The 27,936-nt window shown below is 44.1% G+C and overlaps 1 protein-coding gene across 1 annotated transcript in view; it reads right to left on the bottom strand.

Annotated features, from left to right (window-relative positions):
* The window catches only part of EPG5 (ectopic P-granules autophagy protein 5 homolog), a 335,394-nt gene that overhangs the window by 209,799 nt on the left and 97,659 nt on the right, over positions 1-27,936 (bottom strand). The window contains exons 15-18 of the mRNA XM_029580866.1: positions 19,848-19,967; positions 18,599-18,858; positions 14,948-15,088; positions 1,981-2,125 (exon numbers count right to left, since the gene is read on the bottom strand). Of these exons, the coding sequence (XP_029436726.1) occupies positions 1,981-2,125; positions 14,948-15,088; positions 18,599-18,858; positions 19,848-19,967 (666 nt within the window). The remainder of the gene's footprint in view (positions 1-1,980; positions 2,126-14,947; positions 15,089-18,598; positions 18,859-19,847; positions 19,968-27,936) is intronic.

Here is a 27,936-nt window from a genome sequence, read left to right as displayed (position 1 = left end):
TACCCCCCCCAAGCATTACCCCCAAGCATTGTTGTAATGTAAACCGAAGTGATAATTAATTCTGTTAATTGAACCTCGGTATATAAAAGTTATAAATAAATAAATAAATAAAGCATTCTGTTAAGAGTGGTATCATCTTCAGGTGGCAACAAACTCAAAGTGCTCCAAGAATCTTTTTTCCTTTGCCGAAGATTCTCAGCATCAATATTTTAGTGGTGATGAATCTCGGTGTCAATGCTTCTGTGCTGACAATTCCAAAACGTATTTTGTCAGTGCCGGTGCCTCATGGCTCAGATGTCTCAACGTTGATGGATCTTTAGGCACAGAAGGTTCTCAGCTCCGACTTGTCAACTCTGATGGATCAACACTGAGCTTCTTAGGCACAGACATGTCTCGGAATGATCCTTTGGTGCAGTGTCTTCACCATCAACTCACGGCTTCTGCAATCCTGTCTGTTTAAGAGGGTTTCTGATTTACTTTGACTTGATGAGCCTGGGTGCTAATATCTGAGTCAGAGTTCATGGTAATCAGCGCTCTTGGTAGAGTCATGATATGGTACAAGGTATTTAAGGCAAAGAACATGTAAATCTAGCATGGATATCTTATGTCCACATTATTTATATTTTTTAATGGGCTTTTTCCCTTTTACAAAGGCATTTCCATTTTTCACAGCAACATTAAGAGAGAGTCAATTTATGACCCTTTGCTGAAGTAGATGAAAATAGACTGAGGAGACTCACAGAGGGGAATGCTACCGCAGGAAAGCCCACACATGCTAAGAGAGAAAATTAGAGCGTTCTATTTTTTGGGAAAAAAACAATCCAGCTTGTCCATGGAGAAAACACTGACAATTTTAAGATAATTCCATATACAAGGCCTATATGGGAGTGTGGCAGGAAGAAAGCTTAAGAAAATTCATATAAGGTGTCAAGCAGCATTTGCAAAGAAACACTTATGAACCCTGTGCTCAGACAAAGGGTTCATAAGTGTTTGTGAAGACGGTTTTGTAGTCTGAGACCAACATGAAACTTTATGGTCTTAATGATACGTGATATGTGTGACATAAAACAAACACAGCACATCACCCTGCTAAAACATTCTTACAGTAAATCATGGCAGCTGCAGCATTATGCTGTGAAGATGCTTTGCAGCAGCATGAACAGGGAGGCTTGGGAAGATCAAGGAAAAGATGGATAGGGCAAATAACATGGTGTGATAGTGCAAATAACAAGCAGATCCTGGAGGAAAACCTGTTTCAGTTTGCCAAAGACCTGGAACTGAAGAGAAGATTCACTTTTCAGCAGGATAATGATCTAAGCACAAAGCAAAAACAACAGTGGAGCAGCAAAAAGTAAAAGCCCAGTGAAAGCCCACACCTGAATCCAATAGAAAATCTGTGGCAAGACTTGAAGATTGAAGTCCATAGATGATTCCCCAGTCAATATGAAAAAAGCTTGAGCTCTTCTATCATGAAGAATGGGCAAAAACTGCACCACCCTGCTGAGCAAGATGGTAGACAATTATCGTATATGATTCATGGCTATTAATGCTGCAAAAGGAGCTTGCATCAAGTAGTGAGTCAAGAGATATAAAGACTTGGGCGCAATCAAGACTTTTTGTTTTTCATTCTTACTTTTGTAATGTTACTATAATTGTTCATGGAGGATGAAAGTTTAGAGTATGTTGAGTAGATCAGTGAAGCAAACTTCTACTTTAATGCAATCTGATTTGTACTTTTCTTTTTTTTTTTTTTTTTTGGCAGAATGAGAAAATGTAGAAAGATATGAAGAATTTTATAAGGCACCACAGGTTGGCTATTTTAATAAATACAAGAGCATGTTCTGTTGTACCTTCTTCTTACTTAAAAGGAGTCACATTGTGAATCATATTTGATCATCCTTCAAAGTGCATAAGCCTGCTGCCAGTGTAGTTTTCATACATTTCAGATTATATCAGCATACCCCCTGGTTATATTCTGACCTGGATCATGTTGTTGAAGAGCCTAATGTTTTCTCCATAATTTGCTCCTGTAAGATGCTGTGCAACTTTCTGAGTCACCTGTTGAGTAACTCCTTGAGGCCCACCATTGTCCAAGTGAAGAAACAGATGGATATGAGACAAAAACCTGTGGATCCCAAAACAATTATATTAATCCTATGATTCTTACCTAAAGAAATCAAATATAACTCAGAGGTTAGAGTGTCACAAAGGAACCAAGCACATAAATATTTACCTTTTTTTGTCTAGCCATACTGCTAAACAGTAGACAGAAAGTCTACTGCAGCATAATTATTGGAACGTATTGAAGATTTTTTATATGCATACACAAAATGTAAAATGCACATTTATAAGACGACACGTTTTTTAACCGATGTAACCAATGATTTTAAAAGTTCCTAGTGGAGGTTTCTCCATTCTGGATGTTTTACAGGTGACCATCTGATATTCATTTATGAACTGCAGAAATCGCTCTTTTGATGTATTTCTGCGTATGAAGTGCTTGGCCTGTTTGGTCATATTATGTTTAATATTTGTAAGGGATTTCCAATATGGGGTTGTATGAGGGGGATAATGCAGTATAACGCATTGATTTTGTACAAACAGGCTGGATCAAGGTTTGTGACTGTTAAAAGGGGCTGGGCAGCTTCTTTGTAATATATGTTTTTCTGGTTAGTTAGGTGTGTTTTCATTCTACCATTTATCTGGCTATGTACTGCTTTGCACAACTGTTTTCAGACTGGAAATGGTTAACTTTCACTGCCTGTTACAAAAAAAAAAAAAGCAATTAATACTATTTGGGAGACATTTGGATCACATAAATTGACATTGGTGAAAACCTTTTCCTCAGGAATCGACATTTTTTTCAAAGTATAAATGACAAGAGGTAGGTGGCACTTTATAGACTAACCAATTTATTGAGGCATGAGCTTTCGAGGACAGAGTCCACTTCATCAGATGCATGAAGTATAGTATAGGCAGTGAGAAATATACATGGGGATGGAGGGTGGGGGAAGGAGGATACAGATCAAAGAGAAGGCACTGAATTAGGCAGGCAGGATGTGGAAACAGTGTTAATAGCATTATAGTCCAGCCTAATGACAACTGAGGTGAGTGTGAAAAGACAGAATGATCTGCTAACTGTTAAGTTCATAGATAGTTGCAGTGAGTCATGAAGCCATTGTCTCTGTTTAAACCTAGCGTGATGATGTTAAGATTTTTGATGAGTTCCAATTCAGTAGTTTCATGTTGGAATATTCCTTTGAAGTTCCTCTGTAGGAATAAAGCAACTTTAAGGTCAGATAGAGAATGTCCTGGAAGGTTGAAATGTTCTCCTACTGGTTTCTGAATGTTGCATTTCTAATTTTCATTTATTTTTATTTAGGCATTTTATATACCATCTTTCCAAATGAAGACCACAACGGTTTGCAATATCAGCATTCATATTCTTGGTCAACAATCACGTGCTGTGTGTTCACATTCACATTCTAGGTTAACACCACAATAACTATATGTTTTTGTTCATATTCATATATATTCTAGGACATCACAATAGTAAGGATCTAATCCAGTTCCTGTTCATACATTTTTAGGTCGACCCTATAGTAAATACAGATTCTAATTCTACTAACAAAACACTTTACATCGTTCACTACTTATTGCTCTCTCCACTATTATCATCTCTGGTACTGACGTTGAAATTATCAGCATATTGGTATTTTACGTTAAATTGTAAGCTTTTCTAATGTCAGATTTATGTCCATTTATTATTTTCCTTAAGGATAGACCTGTTTGTCCTTTGTAGACAGCAGAGGGACATTGCTGGCAGGTGACGGCAGATGTTTTAGTTGATGTAGTTCAGTCCTGTGATGGTGTTACCTGTGTTAATATGTGGACAGAATTGGCATCGGGGTTTCTGGCACAGCCTTTGTTGTACAATTTGTGGTTGCTGGTTGAGTATCCATTTGAGGTTGGGGGGGGGGGGACGGACAACAACTTTGTGCATATTCCACTGTACTCATTCTCAGTTCTTTCCATTACAGCACTGCTACTGGAGGAGTCGCTGTTCCAGCGCCTGAGGGATACTAGCCCAGCCGGACTACTTCTACTGCTCACCACTGTCACACCTCTGGTGGCTTCATCACATTGTCTAATAAAAGATCAATCTCTGTGTTTGTGTGTCCTAAGCTGAGCCTGACCTGTGGCCCCTCACGGGACTTCCCCCCGTGGGCGTGGTCAGCTAACACAGTGTCCAAGGGTCCACCCAAACCTCACTAATTATAAGAAGACACTATTTACATACCTTTCTCCAGATCACTTCTAACCTCTATCTACCCTTTTTGAGATATAGCCTCAAGAATTGAACTCCAGGTGAGGCCTCACCAATGACTAGTACATGGGCATTAGCACCTCCTTTTTCCTGCTGGTTATGACTCTCTCTGTGCATCCCCTAGTCACTGCCTTGTCACACTGTTGAACAGATACTATCACCTCAGTGTCTCACTGCCTCTTCTCCTCTCCCCCCCACCCCCCCCCCCCCAAATCACATACAATTCCTTTGGATTTCTGCACCTAATGCATAACTCTGTTCTTCTTGGCACTGAATCATAGCTGCCAAACCTTCGACCACTCAAGGTTTCTTAGATCACTTTTCATTCTCTCTACTTCTTCAGGGGTGTCCATTCTGTTACAGATCTTAGTGTTATCCACAAGACGACAAACTTTTCCTTCTAAACCCCTCCACAATATTGCTCACATGTTGAACAGAACAGGCCCCAGAACCAAGGCACGATACTAATTGTCCTTCTCTCCTCAAAATGAATTCCATTTACCACAACCTGCTGTCATCTATCAGTTAACCAATTTCTAATCCATTTCAACATCTCGGATCCTATTCCCAGACTACTCATGTTATTCATGAACCTCCTATTTGGGACAGTTATCAAAAGTTTTCCTGAAATCCAAGTAAGTCATATCAAGTGCCTGTCCTAATTCTCTAGTTACCCAGTCAAAAAATCAATTAGATTTATTTGATCAACCTTCCTCTGGTGAAATCTTGTGGCCTTGGATCCTGCAACCCACTGAATTTTAGATAGTTCATTATCCTTTCCTTCAGCAGAGACTCCATTTACTTTCCCACCACTGAGGAAAGGCTAACCAGCCTGTAGTTTCTAATTTCCTCTCTGCTATCACTTATTTATGTGAAGCAAGACCACAACCACTCTTCTCCAATCTTGCAGCACCAGTCTCCAAGGATCTACTGAACAGATCTTTCAGTGGACCTGCCAGCATCTCTCTGAGCTCCCTTAGTATCCTGTGATGTATCTCATCTGGCCCATGGCCTTGTCCATTTTCAGTTTTGCTAGTTCCATCCCAACACTCTCTTTTGTAACTGGGATACTATCTACAACATACCCATCCATACTTTTGCCAACCAGCAGTGGTCCTCATCCAGGTTCTTACTTAGTGCACACCGAACCAAAGTATTTGTTTGATTTTTCTGCTTTTTTCCTTCGGCTCTCTCCACAATTTGCTCCTAGTTACCTTTGAGTCTTACAATTCCACCTCTGGTCTTCCTCCTTTCTCTGACATATCTGAAAATTATTTTGTGACCTCACTTTACCTCTTTAGCTATCATTTCCTCCAATTAATCTTTTGACATCCTGATTACTTTCTTTGTTGTGAGTGAAGGTGTAGTCTCTAATGGATAGCAGCACTTGTCGCCCAAAGGAACCAAAAGCCGGCGCTTGCACATCCAGACGGTAGTGTCGAGCAAAAGTATGCAAGGACGTCCAGGTGGTCTCTCTTGCAGAGAGACCGATCGGCTCTCCACCCAGGAAGTAGCTTGAGAATGCAGCGAGTGAACTTTTAAGCCCTCCGGAATCGCCCGACCTTGGCAAATAAGCGCCGAGGAAATGGCCTCCTTCAATCATCGTGCAATAGTGGTTTTAGAAGCCGGCCTGCCCCGATTGGGCCCACTCCAGAGGACAAAAAGATGGTCCGAGACCCAAAAGTCATTGGTAACCTGAAGATACCCGAGTAGAACTCGTTTGACATCCAGTTTATGAAGGACGCCTCCAGCGGAATCCGCAATGTCGTCCGGGGAAAACGCTGGAAGCTCTACCAACTGGTTGACATGGAAGGCGGACACCACCTTCGGGAGAAAAGAGGGCACTGTTTTTAGAGAGACACCGGAGTTGGAGAATCACAAAAAGGGTTCCCGACAGGACAACGCTTGAATCTCAGAGACCCACCGAGTGGAGGCGATCGAAACAAGGAAAATTGTCTTGAGCGTAAGGTCCTTTACCATAGCCTGCCAAAGGGGTTCGAACGGAGCAGAACAGAGGGCCCGGAGGACCAGATTGAGACTCCATGAAGGACAAGTATTGCGAGCGGGCGGACACAGGTGTTTGACTCCCTTCAAGAACCGAACAACGTCCGGGTGAGATGCTAAAGGATGACCCTCGACCCGTCCGAGAAGAGAGCCAAGAGCGGAAACTTGCACACGGAGAGAACTGAAGAAAAGACCTTTGGAGAGACCCTTCTGTAGAAAAGAAAGAACTAACGAGACCGGGGCGGAGCGAGCTGAGACACCTGACTCTTCACAAACAGTCTCAAAAACTTTCCAAATGTGCATGTAGGCTAGAGAAGTCGACTGCTTTCGGGCTCGAAACAAGGTGGAGATGACCTCTTCTTTGTAGCCCTTACGCCTCAGACACCACCGTTCAAAAGCAAGGCCGCTAGACAAAAGTGATCAGCCTGGTCGAAAAATACAGGCCCCTGCCACAGGAGACGAGGAAGATGGCCCAGCTGCAGAGGTCCATCCGTCGCCAGGTTGACAAGATCTGCAAACCATAGCCTGCGAGGCCACTCGGGTGCTACTAGAATCACTGGCCCCCCCTGTGGAGTTCTATTCATCTGAGAACCTTTCCCACTAGGGGCCATGAAGGAAACACGTACAGAAGGACGTCTGCAGGCCAAGGAAGAGCCAGAGCATCCATTCCCTCCGAGCCATGTTCCCTCCAGTGGCTGAAGAACCGATTGGCCTTGGCATTGCCCATGGTCGCCATTAAGTCCAGGTGGGGGGGACCCCACCAGCCTACGATCAGATCCATGGCTGAGTCCAAGAGTTCCCACTCTCCCTGATCGAGCGATTGACGACTGAGAAAGTCGGCCTGAACATTTTCCTTGCCCGCAATGTGGGAGGCCACCAGGCAATCCAGGTGTCATTCTGCCCAGGCGAAGAGACGGCTGGCCTCCAGGCGACTGCGGGCGCCCCCGGCGATTGATGTAAGACACTGTGGTGGAGTTGTCAGACATCACTCTCACCGCTTTGCCACATATGAGGGGTAGGGCCAAACGCACTGCCCGGGCCTCCAACCGATTGATGTGCCAGCAAGTATGGATGGGCAACCAGACTCCCTGAGTGGACCGGGACAGGCAGACCAAACCTCAGCCCGAGAGGCTGGCGTCCGTGGTTACTATCGTCCACTGAGGAGATTGAAGGGGCATCCCCCGGAGAAGATGTGGGAGCGAAAGCCACCACTGCAAGTCAGCAACAGTAGAGGCCGAGAGGGGGAGGACTAGGTGGAACTATTCCGATACCGGCTGCCAATGGGAGAGCAAAGCTTTCTGTAACGGTCGCTTATGAGCAAAAGCCCAGGGGACCAGATCGATGGTGGAAGCCATAGACCCGAGGAGCTGCAAGTAGTCCCAGGCCGTTGGCAACTGCAACGAGATCAGATTCCGAATCTGACTGATCAACTTGAGGGCCCGGGCACGAGGCAAGAAGACCTTTCCCACGCGAGAGTCGAAGTGGGTTCCCAGGAACTCCAACTCTTGGAAGAGCTGAAGGTTGCTCTTGGAAAAGTTCACTATCCATTCGAGAGACGCGAGGAGGGCTAAGACCCGATTCACCGCCTATTTGCAGAACACCTCAGACTTGGCCCGCACAAGCCAGTCGTCCAGATAGGGGTGAACAAGAATGCCTTCCCGACGAAGGGCTGCCGCCACCACCACCATGATCTTGGTGAAGGTGCGAGGCGCGGTCGCAAGGCCGAAAGGTAGGGCCCGAAACTGGAAATCCCGGTTGAGGATGTGGAACCGAAGATACTTCTGGTAGTCGCGATGAATTGGGATATGGAAGTAAGCCTCTGTCAAATCGAGCGAGGCGAGGAACTCTCCAGGGCGAACCGCCGCAATGACCGTTCGCAAGGTTTCCATGCGAAAACGTGGGATCTTGAGAGCTCGGTTGACCTGTTTGAGGTCTAGGATCGGCCGAAAAGCCCCATCCTTCTTGGGCACCACGAAGTAAATGGAATACTGGCCTGCACCGAGCTCCCTTTCCGGGACCGGGACAACTGCACCCAGACTGAGGAGTCTGGCGAGGGTCTGCCCTACCGCTTCCTGCTTGGAGAGCCCGCAAGGGGAGAACAGAAAGAGATCCAGTGGGTCGCGCACAAGTTCGAACGCGTACCTGTCTCGTATAATGTTGAGGACCCACTGGTCCGACGTGATTTTGACCCATTCCTCGAAAAAGAGTGAGAGGCGGCCGCCCAGGAACAGTATCGAGGAATGGGCCGACTGACCTTCATTGAGTGGCAGGCTTAGGGGTAGAGCGCGGGCTGGCCCTCGTGAAAGGGCCGACGGCCGCAAAAGGGCTGCGACCAAGACTCGTGGGGCCACCCCATCCGTGTCGTACCCCACACGGATGGGGTGGCCCCACGAGTCTTGTCTGTCCCCGGAAACGAGGACAAGAGGGTGTAAAGGAGCATGACTGCTTCAGACGATCCTCCGGGAGCTTATGGACCTTATTTTCCCCCAAGGAATTCATAAGCTTCTCAAGGTCCTCTCCAAACAGCAACTTACCTTTGAAGGGCAGCGAGCCCAGCCGTGCTTTGGAGGATGGGTCAGCCGACCAATTGCGCAGCCAGAGAAGTTGTCTAGCGGACACCGCCGAGGCCATAGCCTTCGCCTGGACACGGAGGAGGTCGTAGAGCGCATCGGCCCCATAGGCAATGACGGCCTCCAGACGTTCAGCCTGTTCCGCCTCTGCTGCCAGGAGGTCCTGGGCGCCAAATAACTGTTGGGTCCACCTAAGGCCTGCGCGCAGCATGAGGCTACTGCAGGCAGTCGCACGGACCCCCAGGGCCAGGACTTCAAAAATGCGTTTTTATATGCGCCTCGAGCTTGCGGTCCTGTCCGTCCTTCAGGGCCGTCGATCCCTCCACAGGGATAGTGGTGTGCTTGGTGACCACGGAGACATAGGAATCCACTGAGGGATTTTTCAGCATGTCCAAACATGCTGAAAGCTTGTCCATAGCGAGCCCCACCCGGAGCCCCGCTTCGGGAGCCTCCAATTCCCGCAGGAGCAATAGCTTGTGCATGGGATGAAAAGGAAAAGCGCTTGCCTGAGCCCCACCAGGACCGGGTCCATATTTTTCGGCAAGGAGGCCGTAAGGGTATCCGCGGGGGGCCCCTCCAATCCCAATTCCTGGAGTACAAATGGGATTAGAGGCTCCAACTCCTCCCTCTGGAACATACGGAGGACCCTAGGATCGTCCCCCTCTAGAGGGGGAAGGGTAGCTGAATCCGCAAGAGGGTCAGGATCCGAAAGGACCAAATCCACCAGGGGTCCGTGGGGGGAAGGGGGCACACCAGGGACCACTCGCACCCGAAGGGACCCCAGAGGCTCCACAGCCGGGCGAACAGTCAACGGCACGGAGCAAAGAATTTTTACCGGGGGGGCTTCCCCCTCCTCCTACAGGCTAGCTAAATAAGACTTGTGCAGGAGGACAAATTCCGGCAAAAAACGAGCCCTGGAATTCCCGGGGGGGGGGGGGGGTCAGGGACTACATCCTGGGAGGCCTCGGAGCTTAAATCAGGGGGTAAATCAAAAAAATGTGGCTTCCCAGCCCAAGGCCATGCTCTGGGGATGCGATCCCTGGGCTACATTTGCCTGTCCTGCCGAGGAGGGGCCTTCCTCACCCGGCAGGCAGGCTGAGCAAAGTCCCTCTTGCGAAAATCGCGACGAGGGCTGCCCATAAGAACGGCAGGCTGCCTGCCACGGCATCCTCTCTGAGAGGAGCCGCTCTGCAGAAAAAAAAAAAATCTAAAAATATAGATGACTGGCAGCCCGCCGGCAGAAGTGAAGCAGAGGGGAAGCCTACTGCCGGTCTGGCTGCCGGTTTGATCCCCAGTGAGAAAAAATTTAAAGTGTTGTAAAGTAAATTAATTTAATCTGAATTAATTTTTATTTTTTTTTATTTTTTTTTAAACACAACTGAGAACAGCACTGGAGCTCTGAGCTCCCAAGGCAGCCAGAGGGGGGGGGAGTCGAGAACTGGACCACCAGACTTGGTCCCCACACCTGGAAGCAGACTACGGACTCAGGCTATGCCCTGCACAAGGGGCAAGGCCCCCCTGAGTCCGACAAGAGACAGGAGACGAAACAGTCTCCTATACAGGAAAAAGAAAGCTAACTCCTATCTGATTATATTTTTACATTTTAGAGAAAGCCAATTAAAGACTGAAGTACTTGCTTGATCCAAATAAAAAGAGACAGCTGACTAGCCTGAATCAGAGAGACCAAAGGATGAGCTGATGCACCTGCTGGAGACAGACAAATACTGAAGGGTTACAGGATAGGCTCTGACCTCATATAGGACACCCTTTCAGTTTTAGTCTGTCTCCACCTGCTGGAAAGGAGGCTCAACCCACAGTCTGGACAGATCCGTGTACGTACAGGGAATTACAAATTCATGGAATAAGAGGCAGTGTCCTACTGTAGATTGGGAACTGGTCAAAAGACAGTAAAAAGAGGGTAAGACTAACTGGTCAAATTTCCAAATAGTCTATTTTTATATGCAATTCTCTGTCCATTTACTATATCGCAAATTAACTGTGCAATTCTCTGACAGATATAAAAAATGAGTTTGGAAACAAAAAGAACAGGTAAAGTTGATTGATTTACTATGCACAATTTAAAGTTTAAATTTTTTTTTTGTGTAATAATATAAGAAACATAAGAACATAAGAAAATGCCATACTGGGTCAGACCAAGGGTCCATCAAGCCCAGCATCCTGTTTCCAACAGTGGCCAATCCAGGCCATAAGAACCTGGCATGTACCCAGAAACTAAGTCTATTCCATGTTACCATTGCTAATGGCAGTGGCTATTCTCTAAGTGAACTTAATAGCAGGTAATGGACTTCTCCTCCAAGAACTTACCCAATCCTTTTTTAAACACAGCTATACTAACTGCACTGACCACATCCTCTGGTAACAAATTCCAGAGTTTAATTGTGCGTTGAGTAAAAAAGAACTTTCTCCGATTAGTTTTAAATGTGCCCCATGCTAACTTCATGGAGTGCCCCCTAGTCTTTCTACTATCCGAAAGAGTAAATAACCGATTCACATCTACCCGTTCTAGACCTCTCATGATTTTAAACACCTCTATCATATCCCCCCTCAGTCATCTCTTCTCCAAGCTGAAAAGTCCTAACCTCTTTAGTGTTTCCTCGTAGGGAAGTTGTTCCATTCCCCTTATCATTTTGGTAGCCCTTCTCTGTACCTTCTCCATCGCAATTATATATTTTTTGAGATGCGGCGACCAGAATTGTACACAGTATTCAAGGTGCAGTCTCACCATGGAGCGATACAGAGGCATTATGACATTTTCCGTTTTATTCACCATTCCCTTTCTAATAATTCCCAACATTCTGTTTGCTTTTTTGACTGCCGCAGCACACTGAACCGACGATTTCAATGTCTTATCCACTATGACACCTAGATCTCTTTCTTGGGTTGTAGCACCTAATATGGAACCCAACATTGTGTAATTATAGCATGGGTTATTTTTCCCTATATGCTTCACCTTGCACTTATCCACATTAAATTTCATCTGCCATTTGGGTGCCCAATTTTCCAGTCTCACAAGGTCTTCCTGCAATTTATCACAATCTGCTTGTGATTTAACTACTCTGAACAATTTTGTGTCATCTGCAAATTTGATTATCTCACTCGTCGTATTTCTTTCCAGATCATTTATAAATATATTGAAAAGTAAGGTTCCCAATACAGATCCCTGAGGCACTCCACTATCCACTCCCTTCCACTGAGAAAATTGTCCATTTAATCCTACTCTCTGTTTCCTGTCTTTTAGCCAGTTTGCAATACATGAAAGGACATCGCCACCTATCCCATGACTTTTTACTTTTCCTAGAAGCCTCTCATGAGGAACTTTGTCAAACGCCTTCTGAAAATCCAAGTATACTATATCTACCGGTTCACCTTTATCCACAAGTTTATTAACTCCTTCAAAAAAGTGAAGCAGATTTGTGAGGCAAGACTTGCCCTGGGTAAAGCCATGCTGACTTTGTTCCATTAAACCATGTCTTTCTATATGTTCTGTGATTTTGATGTTTAGAACACTTTCCACTATTTTTCCTGGCACTGAAGTCAGGCTAACCGGTCTGTAGTTTCCCGGGATCACCCCTGGAGCCCTTTTTAAATATTGGGGTTACATTTGCTATCGTCCAGTCTTCAGGTACAATGGATGATTTTAATGATAAGTTACAAATTTTTACTAATAGGTCTGAAATTTCATTTTTTAGTTCCTTCAGAACTCTGGGGTGTATACCATCCGGTCCGGGTGATTTACTACTCTTCAGTTTGTCAATCAGGCCTACCACATCTTCTAGGTTCCCCGTGATTTGATTCAGTCCATCTGAATCATTACCCATGAAAACCTTCTCCATTACGGGTACCTTCCCAACATCCTCTTCAGTAAACACCGAAGCAAAGAAATCATTTAATCTTTCCGCGATGGCCTTATCTTCTCTAAGTGCCCCTTTAACCCCTCGATCATCTAACGGTCCAACTGACTCCCTCACAGGCTTTCTGCTTCAGATATATTTAGTTATTGAGGAGCTCAAGAGAGAGATGTCCACCAAACCAATTGAAGAAGCTGGCAATATTGAAATGCTATCCTTAGGTATACTGCATGAAAATTAACAGTATTCATACTCAGAACGAGAAAAAATGTTTCAGATCTAAAGTTTGAATTAGGGTTATCAAGAGAAGATTTTCCCCTCCCCTCATGCCCAGCGGTGGCCTGTCTCATATGATAGCACTAGGAAATGAGTTCTTTGTTCCAGCAGTGCAAACCTCTTTTACAGAGATCTTTAAGACAGAAAAGATTCATGAGAAGATGCCTTGCAGCCAAAATCAGGCAGCAGCTCTCATCCTGACATGAAAGAATTTTATTCGTTTTTTGGAGGTTTGTTTGTAAAAAAAAAAAAAAAAAACATAGTTTATAGTTTAATAGTTTAATAGCCCCACAGTTACAGAACTGATCCAATAGTAAAGGGGCAATTTGTTACATCTATGCAAGTGGGTGCAAAGTTGGTGGGCAGTTTACCCCGCAGACTTGCATCTCCCTTTTCTGAGGATACTCTCCTCTGAAAATTCAGAACTATACACATTGTTGCCTCCCCGAACCTAACCCTTCCTATGATCCCACCTATTTTTCCCAAGGATAAAAGCAGGCTTGTTGTTGATCCCTGAGCATACAGGGAGGGCAATTTTCATACTTGGTCCTCCCAATGATTACCAGAATAGGTCTTAGACAGCTAAGCATGATTATCTGGCCATGTGAACCTTAAATGCCCTATTGACCCTAATTTGAAGAAATTCTAGGAGACATCTGGACAGCAGCCAGAGCTGTCTAAAACTTGTGATAGATGGTCATAGGGTCACAATGAGCAGAAAGAAAAGGTCAGAATCTTACAGGCTAACATTTCAACTACAGTAGCACTGGTGAAAACAGACTCTGTTTTCACCAGTGCTACTGTAGTTGAAATGTTGAAATTTTTTCACCCTCTCCCTGAGGGTGAAAAAATGACAGGACAAAGGACTAATGGAAGATGTGGTTAGTGCAGTTAGTATAGCTGGGTTTAAAAAAGGATTGGATAAGTTCCTGGAGGAGAAGTCCATTACTTGCTATTAAGTTCACTTAGAGAATAGCCACTGCTATTACTAGCAACGGTAACATGGAATAGACTTAGTTTTTGGGTACTTGCCAGGTTCTTGTGACCTGGATTGGCCACTGTTGGAAACAGGATGCTGGGCTTGATGGACCCTTGGTCTGACCCAGTATGGCATGTTCTTAATGTTCTTATCTACTTCTCTGTGAAATTATTTTATAATTTATTTAGAAATTATTTAGAAATTAACTGATCTTATGAATCCATTGATCTTATGAAATTTTCATTTTGTCTGGTTTCTCCAAGAAGAAGGAAACTATGAATAGTAACAAAGGCCTATTATTTTAACTGTGGTGTTATAATTACCCACAATTCTGTCTTTAAACAGAAGGACATTTTCAATTTAAAGTCTATTTTCCATTAAACAATGGAATCACCTTGTGATCACTGGATAGCTTCCATGCATACATTTTTCATGGATTTAATTTTAGCTTTTTCTTTAAGAATGGACATATCGTTAGGAAATTTTGGCTATCTGTATTAAGAACAATTGTGAAGGCTAAAAACAGCTAATTGCCCAGGCTTTGAATGAACATAAAAATCAGGTAAGGGGAAACAATGAAGTCCAAGATGAATCTTGGAACAAAGAGAAATCTCAGAATAAATAACTTGCATGGCTATTAGCATTATTCATACCTAGAAAAATGTCTGGGTCTGAAAAGCAGACAACGACAACGACAAGCCCTGATTAGCACACAAATCATGTGTGCTGATCAGGGCTCATTTTCAGACAGTTATGAATACAGAGAGTAGAACAGCCACATGAGTTCTCTGGTATCAATATTCTCTCAAGAGCCTCTCTCCTGTCGCCATTAGATATGAGTCACAAACACTTATGTCATCAACAAAATTCGCTATCAGGTGAAAAGTACAGATTTTACTTAAAAAACAAACAAAAAACTTACTGTTCATTCTTCAGAAGGTAATACTGGCAAGAATAAAAGAAGGGTAAAATCTTATCCAACACATGGACGACTGCTCTTAGATGTCTCGACTGCACGAGCAGCCCCAGCAAAGGGATCCCTTCTGCACAAAATTTCTCAATGCTGTAGGAAGAACAAAGAAAAGTGAAAAAAGCATAGAGATCAGAACAAACAGTATATGAAACTTGTTTTTCAGTTAAAACAGCATGGATAGGTTTCTTCCATTGGGTCAGTCACACTACAGTACTCATCACCATTAACCGTACGGCTGTTTGAATAATAACAGTATGGTTAATGGCGCACATATATTCATGTATGATACAAAATTGGCTGTACATGCGTACGTGTGCACGCAATTTTACATGGACACGCACGTGTGCACGAAAACGCGGGTTCTACAGTCTAAGTGGGTGGGGATTTTATTAAATACGGGCACCAACGCAATTACCAACTTCCATAAGATTTGTCTGATACTGCTGCTAGATGTCCTGCCATCACCTTAAACTCGGTATAACAATACAAAGGGCAATTTAAAGTACTACTCCCTATATCGCTGTGTCAACATATAACAAAAATAGAGAGACATTAACACCAATATAATATTTTATTAATATAGAAAATACCCCCCTTCTATAACCCTACATAGACAAATTAAAACTAAGCTAGCACATTCATCCACATACAACACAATAAAAACATTGCATGAAGTTTGAAAAATTAATACATAAATGTTTCTTTCATATCGGTATAATTATACATTCGATTCTGTAAGTACAAATATGTAAAAATCACACATATGATAATTCAACACTATTTATAAATTTAGAATCCATCTGTAATAGGTCCGACAAAAGATATCTTCGTTTCGCCTCTGGTATCTTGAGGCTTCCTCAGGGACTATTTTAATAGCGTTATACTTGCAGTCATGCAATTGCCATGTTCTATTCACTGCAGCCAAATTCGGACGCCCGAATGTTACAACATATCTATAAAGAGATATTATCAAAGGCTAGATAATTCAAAATGCCGTTCCTGTGGCGTACATTCTTCAGTTTATTATACGATTGCACTTTCTCTTGACGACAAAGCAAAGTTTTTGCCACATCAGCCGGCCCACATATTCAAACTATCATGGCGTCACCCACAGCAGTATTGCTGTGGGTGACGTTAATCTACGTCACTTCCGAGGAAACTGCCATGATAGTTTGAATATGTGGGCCGGCTGATGTGGCAAAAACTTTGCTTTGTCGTCAAGAGAAAGTGCAATCGTATAATAAACTGAAGAATGTACGCCACAGGAACGGCATTTTGAATTATCTAGCCTTTGATAATATCTCTTTATAGATATGTTGTAACATTCGGGCGTCCGAATTTGGCTGCAGTGAATAGAACATGGCAATTGCATGACTGCAAGTATAACGCTATTAAAATAGTCCCTGAGGAAGCCTCAAGATACCAGAGGCGAAACGAAGATATCTTTTGTCGGACCTATTACAGATGGATTCTAAATTTATAAATAGTGTTGAATTATCATATGTGTGATTTTTACATATTTGTACTTACAGAATCGAATGTATAATTATACCGATATGAAAGAAACATTTATGTATTAATTTTTCAAACTTCATGCAATGTTTTTATTGTGTTGTATGTGGATGAATGTGCTAGCTTAGTTTTAATTTGTCTATGTAGGGTTATAGAAGGGGGTTTTTTTCTATATTAATAAAATATTATATTGATGTTAATGTCTCTCTATTTTTGTTATATGTTGACATCACCTTAAACTCGACATGGCCAAGATGCTCATCCTTATCTTTCCCCCCCAAGCCCACCTCCCCTCTTCCTCCTTTTTCTGTGAGTAACACTGTCATCATCATCCCAGTCCCATCAGCCCGTAATCATGGAGCCTCTTCAACTCCTCTACGCATATCCAAAACATTGCCAAAATCCATCCTTTCCTTTCTGAACACATTACCAGAACCCTTATCAACTCTCTTCTCTTCCCGCTTAAACTACTGCAACCTGTTCCTCAAGTCTCCCAGCGAGCTATCTTCTCCACTGCAATCTACCCTAAATTCAGCTGCATGACTTATCTTTTGCCAAAGTCGCTATGCTCATATAATCCCTCTTCTGAAGTCACTGCATTGGCTCCCTAACCGCTCCCACATACAGTTCAAGCTCCTCTTTCTCACCTAAAAATGCCTTCACTCTGCTGCAACTTACTACTTCACCTCTCTTATCTCTCTCTACACCCATCCTACAAGCTGCTCATCGGACAAGTCACTCCTATCTGTGCTCTTCTCCTTTACTGCCAATTCCAGATTCTGTGCTTTCCTCCTGGCTGCACCGTGAGCTTGTAATAGTCTTCCTGAAATGGTGCATCATGCTACCTCTCTTGCCATGTTTAAACTCCTTCTAAAGACCCTCCTTTTGGAAATCACTTTTAAATCTTATGCCTGATCGCCTGCTTTCAGTCTTGTTAACTTTCTTTTTAACCATTGTTTTGCTTTTTGAAATACCCCAAGTCTCTTGTCCTGTATGTTTGTCTTATTAGTCTGTAGGCTCTAGTGAGCAGGAATTGTCTTTCTATATGTTTTTACAGCGCTGCATACGTCGTGTACACTATAGAAATGTTTAGTAGCAGCAGTAGTAGTAGTAAATAAATAATTTCTATTATATAATTCTACTTCTAACTCAAGGTTTCCCCAACCAGTAAATCAATTTAAAATGAAATAAAAAAAATAAAGATCTTGCATCTTAGAAAAAGTATGTCTCACAGGTTCATGCTTATGTGTTTCATGAGGCAATGGTACACCTGCATTTGGCCCAATCTAAGTCTCAATGTATTCATTCCCCAAGCCTACCAGAGATGTGGGAATGGAACAGCAGTATTCCTGCTCTAATATGGTTGTTTGCTTGTCTTTTACATAAAATAAAAAATAAATAATAGAGGGTATGGAAAGAGTTATGCGATCAACTCTTACAAAAGCTATCCAGACTAACCCATCAAAAAAAAAACTCTCCAATAGCTCCTATCAATCCGTCACAGGAGCCCACTAATTAATTATTTATTTATAACTTTTCTATACCGAAGTTCAAATAACAGGGTTAATTATCACTCCGGTTTACATTGCAACCATAGACAGTCAGTGACAAAGAATTGTCTTACATAGGACAGGAGGAGAAAACTTGGATACAACTTAAGGGGAAAATATAACATATCGAACTGGTAAGAGCTGAAAGAGTTGGCTTTTTGGGGTGAAAAGGAAAAATCTGAGGGAGAGGTTGGAGAGGTAGGGGATGGAAAGTAAGCGGGTTACCATAGCTTTAATGAGAGTCAAATGCATATACTGGATAGCTTAGGCAGCGGAAAAGAATGTGCTTAGGAATCTCAACTTGGGAAGGGTGAGTCTGTGGAGGAAGTGGCCAGGACGAGTGGTTATGGGAAGGCTTGTCTGAACAGTAGCGTCTTAAGTCTCTTCTTGAATGTAATAGGGCATTGTTCCTGCCTAAGGTCGGGAGGAAGCAAATGTCACTGTTTAGGGCCTGCGGCAGAAAGAGCTCTTCTACATAGGGAGGTTTTGATTGTAGGTGCTCTGAGAGTGCCTCTAATTAGAGGAGTAAACTTTTTACCTGTGACCTACTGTTGTGATTGCCAGTGCCAGGAAACAGCCAATGGGGACTCCAGCTTTAACAGCCTTAAGCAGAGGATGAAAGGTGGGCGAGTCGGTCATATCAGGTGCAGGGCTGGAGCGAGATACTGTAGACCAGCAATTTTGGGTACACTGATCATTTTTGTGCAGTTTCAATCTCAAAACTAAGTCCCATGCCCATTGATTAAAGGAGGTCTCTGGTATCTGTCCCAACCGAACAACACTTGCCAAGTATGATACCTAAAATATATTTGTCAAAAAAGAGGAGGATAAGGCAATCAAGAAATAGTTGCACGGCAGTATTGGTTTGTATAGCATGCTGGTCTAACAGCCAAATAGAAAATATTTTTGTTGTACCTCATCCAGAGTACCTCAGTAAATGGTAACAGTACAAAGTTTAATAAATGAAATGAAAATGAAATTTACTTGTGTTCCTTAAACAGTTACTATATAATTAAATTATTCTATTAACAATTCTGCATTATTACCATTAAGTACATTGAAAATTAAAAGATTCAAAACACAAAAGCAATAAACTGTCACTTTGCAATATATTTCAAGAATTAATTCCGTTGTAAACCAGCAGTTCCAACTTAGCCCTCAGGATCTTCCAAGAAAGTACATTAATTAGCATATATATGGTTACCAAACTTAGCTGATGGGTTTGAGGCCAACTGTGCTAAAGGAAAAGGTTTTTCTCACTTTGAGGCCAATGTACTAAGCAGTATATTTCTTTGCTGTAATGGTCTAGTCCAGTAAGAAGTTTTATTTTTTTACAATACAGGTTCATTTTAAATATTATGGAAATGAGATTCGTTACTTCATTTTTTACACAGTGAAGTCTGTGTGAAATTGTGGACTTGATCACAAAGAAACTTACCACTTTCTTGAGGTGTAGTAAGACTTGCAGAAAACCATTGATTTGTTCTGTTTGCTGCATGGAATTTGACTTCACAGAAATAGCGAATGAGCTGAGTTGCATGACTCTTCAACTGATCAAAAGTTTTGCATAAGTTTTTGTGTGTGGAAAACTGGCAAAGAATACAGGCAGAAATTTGCAAATGCAGTTATTTGCGAGTGCAAAGGCAAATGCACATTAGTACACTGGCCTCTTTGCATCTGTGGGAAAAATGCTTAGTATATATGGCAACAACTGCAGTAAACCAAGTTCTGCTTTCTTCTATAAAAATGTTCTCAAGGGAACTAAACAGGGGTTGAAAGTAACATACCTGCTTGATGCTCTCAGATATGAGTCCACCATAGGGCTTTTCGGTGATGTATTTCTGATATGCTTCTAGAACCATTAGAGCAACTTCAGTATGTAGGGCTAGCTCAAGATGGTAAGTGTTCTTTTAGAAAAGAGACAAAGAAATATTGGACATGCTGCTCCCTTCAACATGATACCACACATGGACACCAGTTATTGCCTAAAGATCTGTATTAACAAAGCAGGAATTTTTCTTTTTTCTTACAAAAAAAAAAAAAAAGCAACAAATCTATTTCTTGGATGCTTGGGCAAGAAAGATAAATATTTCTTGGATTTATTTTTATTTACATCAAACCTTTTGTCTTTACCTCCATTTCCATCCAAGAGCCTAAAAATATATGTATTTTAACAGACAACAAAATAACCAACCATGAACAGAAATCTGAATTATTCAAAATTATTCAAAATGTCTGAATATGCAACTATACGAAAACATTTAAAAAAACACGAAGGGACCTAGAATAATACGGCACAAGCCAATATGAAAGAGACCATAAAGCCCAGAGAGGGAAGTTGCCCAACAGAACTCTACCCACCCTATATATGGCTAAAATTACATGCAGAAATCAACACCACTTGTGCTTTTACCCCAGAAAAAGTAGGTGGGATCAGAGGTGAGGTTAGGTCAGAGGAGCAAAAATACACATAGTTTTGCATTTTCTTTTAAAAGAATTGCTTGCACAAAATGCCCACAAAATGTGGGCCTCGCATGAGCAACGTGAATTTTAAAAACCACAATTTACACGCGTATATGCTCGTGCGCAAGCAAAAAAAATAAAGGGGCAGAAAAGGGGCAGGGAATGGGCATTCCAGGGCAGGATCAACTGTTACACACTAACTCCATATTTTAAAACAGGAGGCTGCAGCACGCAGCAGCTTGTTAGCCGCATGCTGCTCCTGATGAGGAGCAAGTCTGCAGATCTTGCTTTTTAGGGCTTGCAAGACAGGGTGAGGGGTCTGGGTCAACTGGGAGACATGCAGAATAAAGAACCAGGGGGGTCTGGATGACCTCAAGACTGACTGGGCAAACTGGTGGACTAACTGGAAAACCTGGGAATGTCCCTCATGCGAGCATATTTTACAATGTTCTTACATACACAGAAAGCTGGAAACGTCCTACGGAAGACACGGGAAGTAGGTTGCTCAAGTAACCTCTTAAAATTAGGCATATATTTATGCGCGGTAGGCATATTTTAAATCATACACGCGCAAATGCAATTTTATATACTTCTTTTTTACATTTTATAACAAGGAAAATCACCTGCAAAAATATAATGGGCCCTAGGGGACATAAAGTTGAGTTTTACCCCTCAAAGAGCCCAAGGAGAAGACGATGCAAACCTCTTAACCCACTCAGAGGTTTTAGTAAGCAGCGTGAGCTCGTCTTGCGCTGCTCTAGGTAACATGGGCACAAGTGTCAGAGAGCATAGGGAGGGTGGGTGGGCGGGGGATGCGGAGGCAGGCATTGCCAATGGCAACAATTTTGAATTGCTGCATTGTCATTGGCTGCTGGGCGCTTATACCAGGTTGTAGAAGGGAACATTGGCAGTTGGACATCAACAGCGAAGCAAGTGGCAGAATTCTGCTTTTCGCTTGGTTGTCAATTCCTAACTGCTTTTGCCGGTCGTTTTTTGTTATTTCTACTGTGAGAACATTGTGCCACAATCGGCGCCATGAGGAGAGCGAGGGCCAGGCAGGTGGCGGGCGCCTAGGAGCCGCCCTCGACCCGATCGCATCAGGCTGTCAGTAGCGAGGCCACGGTCCCAGGTTCCGGTAAGTCTCCCCAGACCCGGTGACTTGCATGGTTCTGTAGCCGTCGTGGTCAGTTCAGCCCCTGTCCTGCCGGCGCACGCCATCCCCCGAGCTTGCCCCTCCCCCTCCTCCGAGTCCGGCGAGAGCGGCCCCGAACCCAAGGATTACCAGGCGCCATTAATCCTGCTATCGCCGACGCATCCCTCTTCTGCTTCCTCGTTGGGGGAAGCTGCCCCAGTGTTGGCCTCCTCTGGTCTGGGCCCAGAGGCAGAGCGCCCGTGAGGCACCGCGGCAAATTCTTTAGTGTCCTGCGAAGCGGCCGATAGGCTGGACGATCCGGCAGCGGAAGGAGTTGATGGGGCCTCCCAGCGGGGCAAACCCGGCCCAAAAAAGCGTCATGCAGCCCACGCGAGGCACAGGCCAGCCCCCCCCCCCCCCCCCCGCTGCGGCTTCCAAAGCGCGAGAGATTGCCAAGGATAGGAAGAGTCCGGGGCGGAGTCCGTGAGCTAGGGGCCGGGTCATGCCCTTATTTGGCAGATAGCAGCAGCTAGCAAGTACTGCTGGTGGAGAGAAGGGCACCTGCTATAGGTATAAGGAAGGGAGACCTAAGGGCAAGCACACATCCCGGGATACCTCAGAGCAGGGCCGCTAGGGAAGCGGGACATTGGGCAGGGTACCCTGCACAGAGCAGAGACCCTCCAGCCAAGGGCCCCCCCCCCCCCAGGCTCCTCAGATGACCCACGGGGAAGGAGCGCTGCATCCCAGTCGCGTTAGTCACAGACATCATCATACATTACATGGGCCAGGGGTTGGGCGGGCCTCGTAGGACCGCAGGCAATCCAGGCGGGAGCTCTGAGAGTTTTGGGGGATGGCCTCATATGGTCAGCAAGTACCCTGGGGAGGCTTTTTTCCAGGGTAGAGGATTGGGTCCGAGAGGTGCCACGGGGTCAAAGCAGGGAGCAGGGCACCCCTAGGGGGGCTGCAAGGGGAGACAGACAGGAGAGGAGTGTATCAGCAGGTAGACAAGGGGCATATGGGGCAGGAGGATTTCTTTCAGGCACCGAAGGCGATGCTGTCCCAGGGCTGTCGCGTCAAGAGGCATGGAGAGACTGGGAGTTCAAGGTGAGGCGGGAACTGTCCAGGACGGGAATGATGGAAGTGTGGCGGCTGGTAGATGAGCTCCAGAGCAGAGGCGCATCAGGAGTCAGGGAGAGCGGCTCTTCGGGAGTCGGAACAGGTATGCTGGGAAGCCGGGACGGGAGGAGTAAAAGTGGGCAGGCAAAGAAAAAGAAGAAGTCAAGAATTAGCAGTTCATCTAGTTCCTCTTCGTCATCTACTAGCTCGAGTAACGCTGATCCAGGCAGGAGCTCTGCCCTGGGGGAAGGTCCTTGGCAAGACATGGGACACCCAGCCCTCACTTCTCTGACGGAATTGTGGGAGGAGGTTCCCAAGCGCCTGGTTAAGCATATACGCAGGCGAAAATTTGTGAACGTATTTAAGTTGCTGGAAGGGAGGAGGGGGAGGAGATAAGACAAAAAGAAGGCTAAGAAGAAGGCTAGAAGAGAGGGAGCAGGTCCAAAAATATCAAAGAATATCGTTAACTGAGTCAGGGGTTTTTTACGCCTTGCCAGCCGGAAATAAGTTTATGTCGTGGGGAACCCAGGACATTCATCTGTGGTTAACACAGATGACTAACAAGGGCATCGGGAATATCAAAAGCGGGGGAGCAGGTGGTGTTGCAAGTGGTAGTACAGCAGGGTCCTCGGGTGGGGGAGCTAAGGGTAGTTCCTTTCGAGGTTCAGGAATTAATCAAAGGACTGAACCTGGAGGTCAGGTTATTGGGAGCGGGTCGCAGGTATGCTGGAAGTTCAACAAGATCATGTGCTTGTTCCCTGAATGCAAGCTCAGGCATGCATGCTCTACCTGCGGTAGTGCACACCCGGCTACCAAATGTTCCCAAGGACAGAGTGCTGCCCTTACCAAGGGCAGTAAATTTTGAAGATTTGTACCGAAAGGCAGAGTCACCGATTGAGCTCTCTGCCTTGATAGAGAGTTTGCGGGGTTATCCTAATTTAGCGGCGGCTGCATTGCTGAGGGAGGGGTTTAGCGCGGGGTTCATCATCCCTTACATGGGTCCGGGTTCCGGGGAAAGAGCAAAAAACGCAAGGTCGACTTATAGAATGGCAGATGTGGTACGAGAAAAGTTGAGGGCTGAAATTCTATTAGGAAGGATTGTGGGGCCTTTCGAGGCTCGGTCTTTTGACAGGATGCATTTGTCACCGTTAGCTGTTATCCCGAAGAAGGTCCCGGGTAAGTTCCAGTTGATTCTGAATTTATCGAACCCAGAAGGCTCATCAGTGAATGACTTTATCCTGCGACGGGAGTGCCCGGTACAATATGCTTCATTCGACGAGGATATAGCCTTGGTGCGATGTGCAGGGGCAGAGGCGTTGCTAGCTAAGGCAGACATCAAATCCACTTTCTGGCTGTTACCAATCCATCCGCAATGTTTTCCCCTATTAGGGTTTTATTTTGAAGGGGGTTATTTCGTTGATTGTTGTCTGCCCATGGGTTGCGCGGTTTCGTGTGCGTTCTTTGAGGCCTTTAGCACTTTCCTTCAATGGGCTACAATGCAGTTTAATGAGTGCTCGAGCATGTTACATTACTTAGACGATTTTTTGTTCGTAGGGTCAAGCGCGTCCAGTGTATGCCAGCGTCAGTTGACAGGTTTCTTGGAGGTAGCTAAGTCCTTAGGAGTGCCTATAGCTCAGGATAAGACCGAAGGGCAGGTCACCAGGCTAACCTTTTTGGGCATCGAATCAGATTCTGTAGACATGGTGTCGCGTTTGCCAGCTGAGAAAGTAATCCAGTTGCAGGAAGTGGTGCGGACAGTCCGTGGTTCGGAAAAAGTGACCTTGAGGCAGATGCAATCGGCTAAATGGTTCTCTGAATTTTGCCTGCCGAGTCATACCGATGGGTCGAGCTTTCATTCATCGGCTGTCAGCCCGGACTGTTGGGGATAAAGACAGGGCATCATTTCATCATTATAATGTGAACCGATGTGATGTACTCCAACGAATGTCGGTATATAAAAGAAAATAAATAAATAAATAAATAAATAAATAAAATCCGTGTCACTAGGGCGGTGAAAGATGAATTGGCAGTGTGGGAAAGATTTTTAGATTCTTTTAATGGAGTTTGTCTGATGCAAGAAGCAGAAGTCTCAAATGAGGCAGCCTGCGATTTCAGTTTATATTTCCAGGGGTGGTGGTGTGCAGAAGCATGGCCGGACGGTTGGGTCAAGGAGGGGTTGACAAGAAACATCACATTCTTGGAGCTTTTTTCCTATCATAGTGGCATTGACGATTTGGGGGAAGGAGCTGCAGAATAAAAAATTGGTATGGTGGTGTGACAACTTAGGAGTGGTTCAGGTGGTTTACAGACAGGCCACAAAATGTTTAAAGGTATCTAGGCTGCTCAGGGAAATGGTTTTTCTATGCATGCACTGGAAAGTGACTATAGGAGCAAGGCACGTGCTGGGTAACTTGAATTTGATTGCTGATGCTCTCTTGTTTCAAGTGGGACATCTTCAGGGCCACTGTTTCCAACAGTGGCCAATCCAGGCCATAAGAACCTGGCAAGTACCCAAAAACTAAATCTATTCCATGTTACTGTTGCTAGTAATAGCAGTGGCTAATTTCTAAGTCAACTTAATTAATAGCAGGTAATGGACTTCTCCTCCAAGAACTTATCCAATCCTTTTTTAAACACAGCTATACTAACTGCACTAACCACATTCTCTGGCAACAGTTTAATTGTGCGTTGAGTAAAAAAGAACTTTCTCCGATTAGTTTTAAATGTGCCACATGCTAACTTCATGGAGTGCCCCCTAGTCTTTCTATTATCCGAAAGAGTAAATAACCGATTCACATCTACCCGTTCTAGACCTCTCATGATTTTAAATCCCCCCTCAGCAGTCTCTTCTCCAAGCTGAAAAGTCCTAACCTCTTTAGTCTTTCCTCATAGGGGAGCTGTTCCATTCCCCTTATCATTTTGGTAGCCCTTCTCTGTACCTTCTCCATCGCAATTATATCTTTTTTGAGATGCGGTGACCAGAATTGTACACAGTATTCAAGGTGCGGTCTCACCAAGGAGCGATACAGAAGCATTATGACATTTTCCGTTTTATTCACCATTCCCTTTCTAATAATTCCCAACATTCTTTTTGCTTTTTTGACTGCCGCAGCACACTGAACCGACGATTTCAATGTGTTATCCGCTGTGACGCCTAGATCTCTTTCTTGGGTTGTAGCACCTAATATGGAACCTAACATTGTGTAACTATAACATGGGTTATTTTCCCTATATGCATCACCTTGCAATTATCCACATTAAATTTCATCTGCCATTTTGATGCCCAATTTTCCAGTCTCACAAGGTCTTCCTGTAATTTATCACAATCTGCTTGTGATTTAACTACTCTGAACAATTTTGTATCATCTGCAAATCTGATTATCTCACTCATATTTCTTTCCAGATCATTTATAAATAAATATATTAAAAAGTAAGGGTCCCAATACAGATCCCTGAGGCACTCCACTGCCCACTCCCTTCCACTGAAAAAATTGTCCATTTAATCCATGTTCATTGTGGATATTCTGAAAATCTGACTGGTTTGAGCACTGCTCTTGTCTAATAAATCATTGACCTAGCAGCACCCATGATCAAAGAGGACATTGATGTGGCTTCAGTCACAGAATCATTGTTCAGTGATAATCAAAACTGGAAAGTGAATATACCAGAATATGCTCTCTTCAGAAAGGACAGGATAGGTTACCAAAAAAAAGGTGTTGGGGGGGGGGGGGGGGGGGGGCGGTGGCAAGGAGCAGCTCTTTATATTAAGCACAAAATAAACACCTGCGTTGTGGATTTTCTTGATGGAAACCTAAGGGATCTAACATCTATGTAAGTAAATTATAGGCCAACATCGCAAGGGGACAAACTAGATATAGGCATCCTAGAAACCATCCAAAGAAGAAAAATCTGAGTTAATGTCCTTTTTTGATAAGGGGGTGGAGATGGCCGGAAACATTTTTACTTAGTAGGCAGATAGCCAAATAATTTATTTGGGGGTTGTATATCCCTTGCATCTCAACCTTCAAAAAAAGACTAAAGACCTGGATATTCTTACAAGCCTTCCCGGACGCCAACATAGTCTACTAATCTCCAACTACACCTTGGTTATCCATTCTATTGTTTTACATATGTAATTTAATAACCTATCCTTTCTCTTCCTTCTCATCCAAGTTCTTATCACCCTGTTATATGTAACTGCCTTTTCAGCACCTTTGTTATAGTTATGTTTTCTATGCACCCCTGTTTTATGTGAACCAGCATGATGTGACTGCTGTCTCGAATGCCGGTATATAAAAATTTGAAATAAATAAATAAATAAATAAATCCTACTCTCTGTTTCCTGTCTTTTAGCCAGTTTGCAATCCACGAAAGGTCATCGCCACCTATCCCATGACTTTTTACTTTCCTAGAAGCCTCTCATGAGGAACTTTGTCAAAAGCCTTCTGAAAATCCAAGTATACTACATCTACCGGTTCACCTTTCTCCACATGTTTATTAACTCCTTCAAAAAAGTGAAGCAGATTTGTGAGGCAAGACTTGCCTTGGATGAAGCCATGCTGACTTTGTTCTATTAAACCATGTCTTTCTATATGTGCTGTGATTTTGATGTTTAGAACACTTTCCACTATTTTTCCTGGCACTGAAGTCAGGCTAACCGGTCTGTAGTTTCCCAGATCGCCCCTGGAGCCCTTTTTAAATATTGGGGTTACATTAGCACCCTCCAATCATTGGCACTGGCTACGTGGAAATCTTATCTGACAGGCAGAGGAGCGGTTGCTTGTTTCTTGCAGACTTTGGGGTGGGAGAGAGGGGAAGTAAGGGAGAGAGAGGTGGTACAGTTTATGTTGTGGGCCAAAGGGATGGGTTACTCGTTAGGGTCGGTTCAATGCCAATTGGCAGGCTTCGCTTTCTTTCAGAAACTGAGGGGTTGGAGGGATCCGCTGAATAGTTTTCTGGTTAGGCGAGTCTTGAGGGGCTGGGGCAGGGGATATGCTCAAAAGGAGACCAGCGAAAACCTATCCAGTACCAGGATTTTTTAAAATTAGCAGAACAATTGAAGGTAGTGTGCCAGTCCCTGTACGAGGTTTTGTTGTTCCGCGTAGCGGACGTGTTTGCATTCTTCGGAGCCCTGCGTGTTAGCGAATTAGTTGCCAAGTCCAGGA

The sequence above is a fragment of the Rhinatrema bivittatum genome, chromosome 1 (assembly GCF_901001135.1).
Source record: "Rhinatrema bivittatum chromosome 1, aRhiBiv1.1, whole genome shotgun sequence".
NCBI lineage: Eukaryota > Metazoa > Chordata > Amphibia > Gymnophiona > Rhinatrematidae > Rhinatrema > Rhinatrema bivittatum.
Note: the sequence above shows the minus strand (reverse complement) of the source record. Positions and strands in the feature narration are given on the sequence as shown.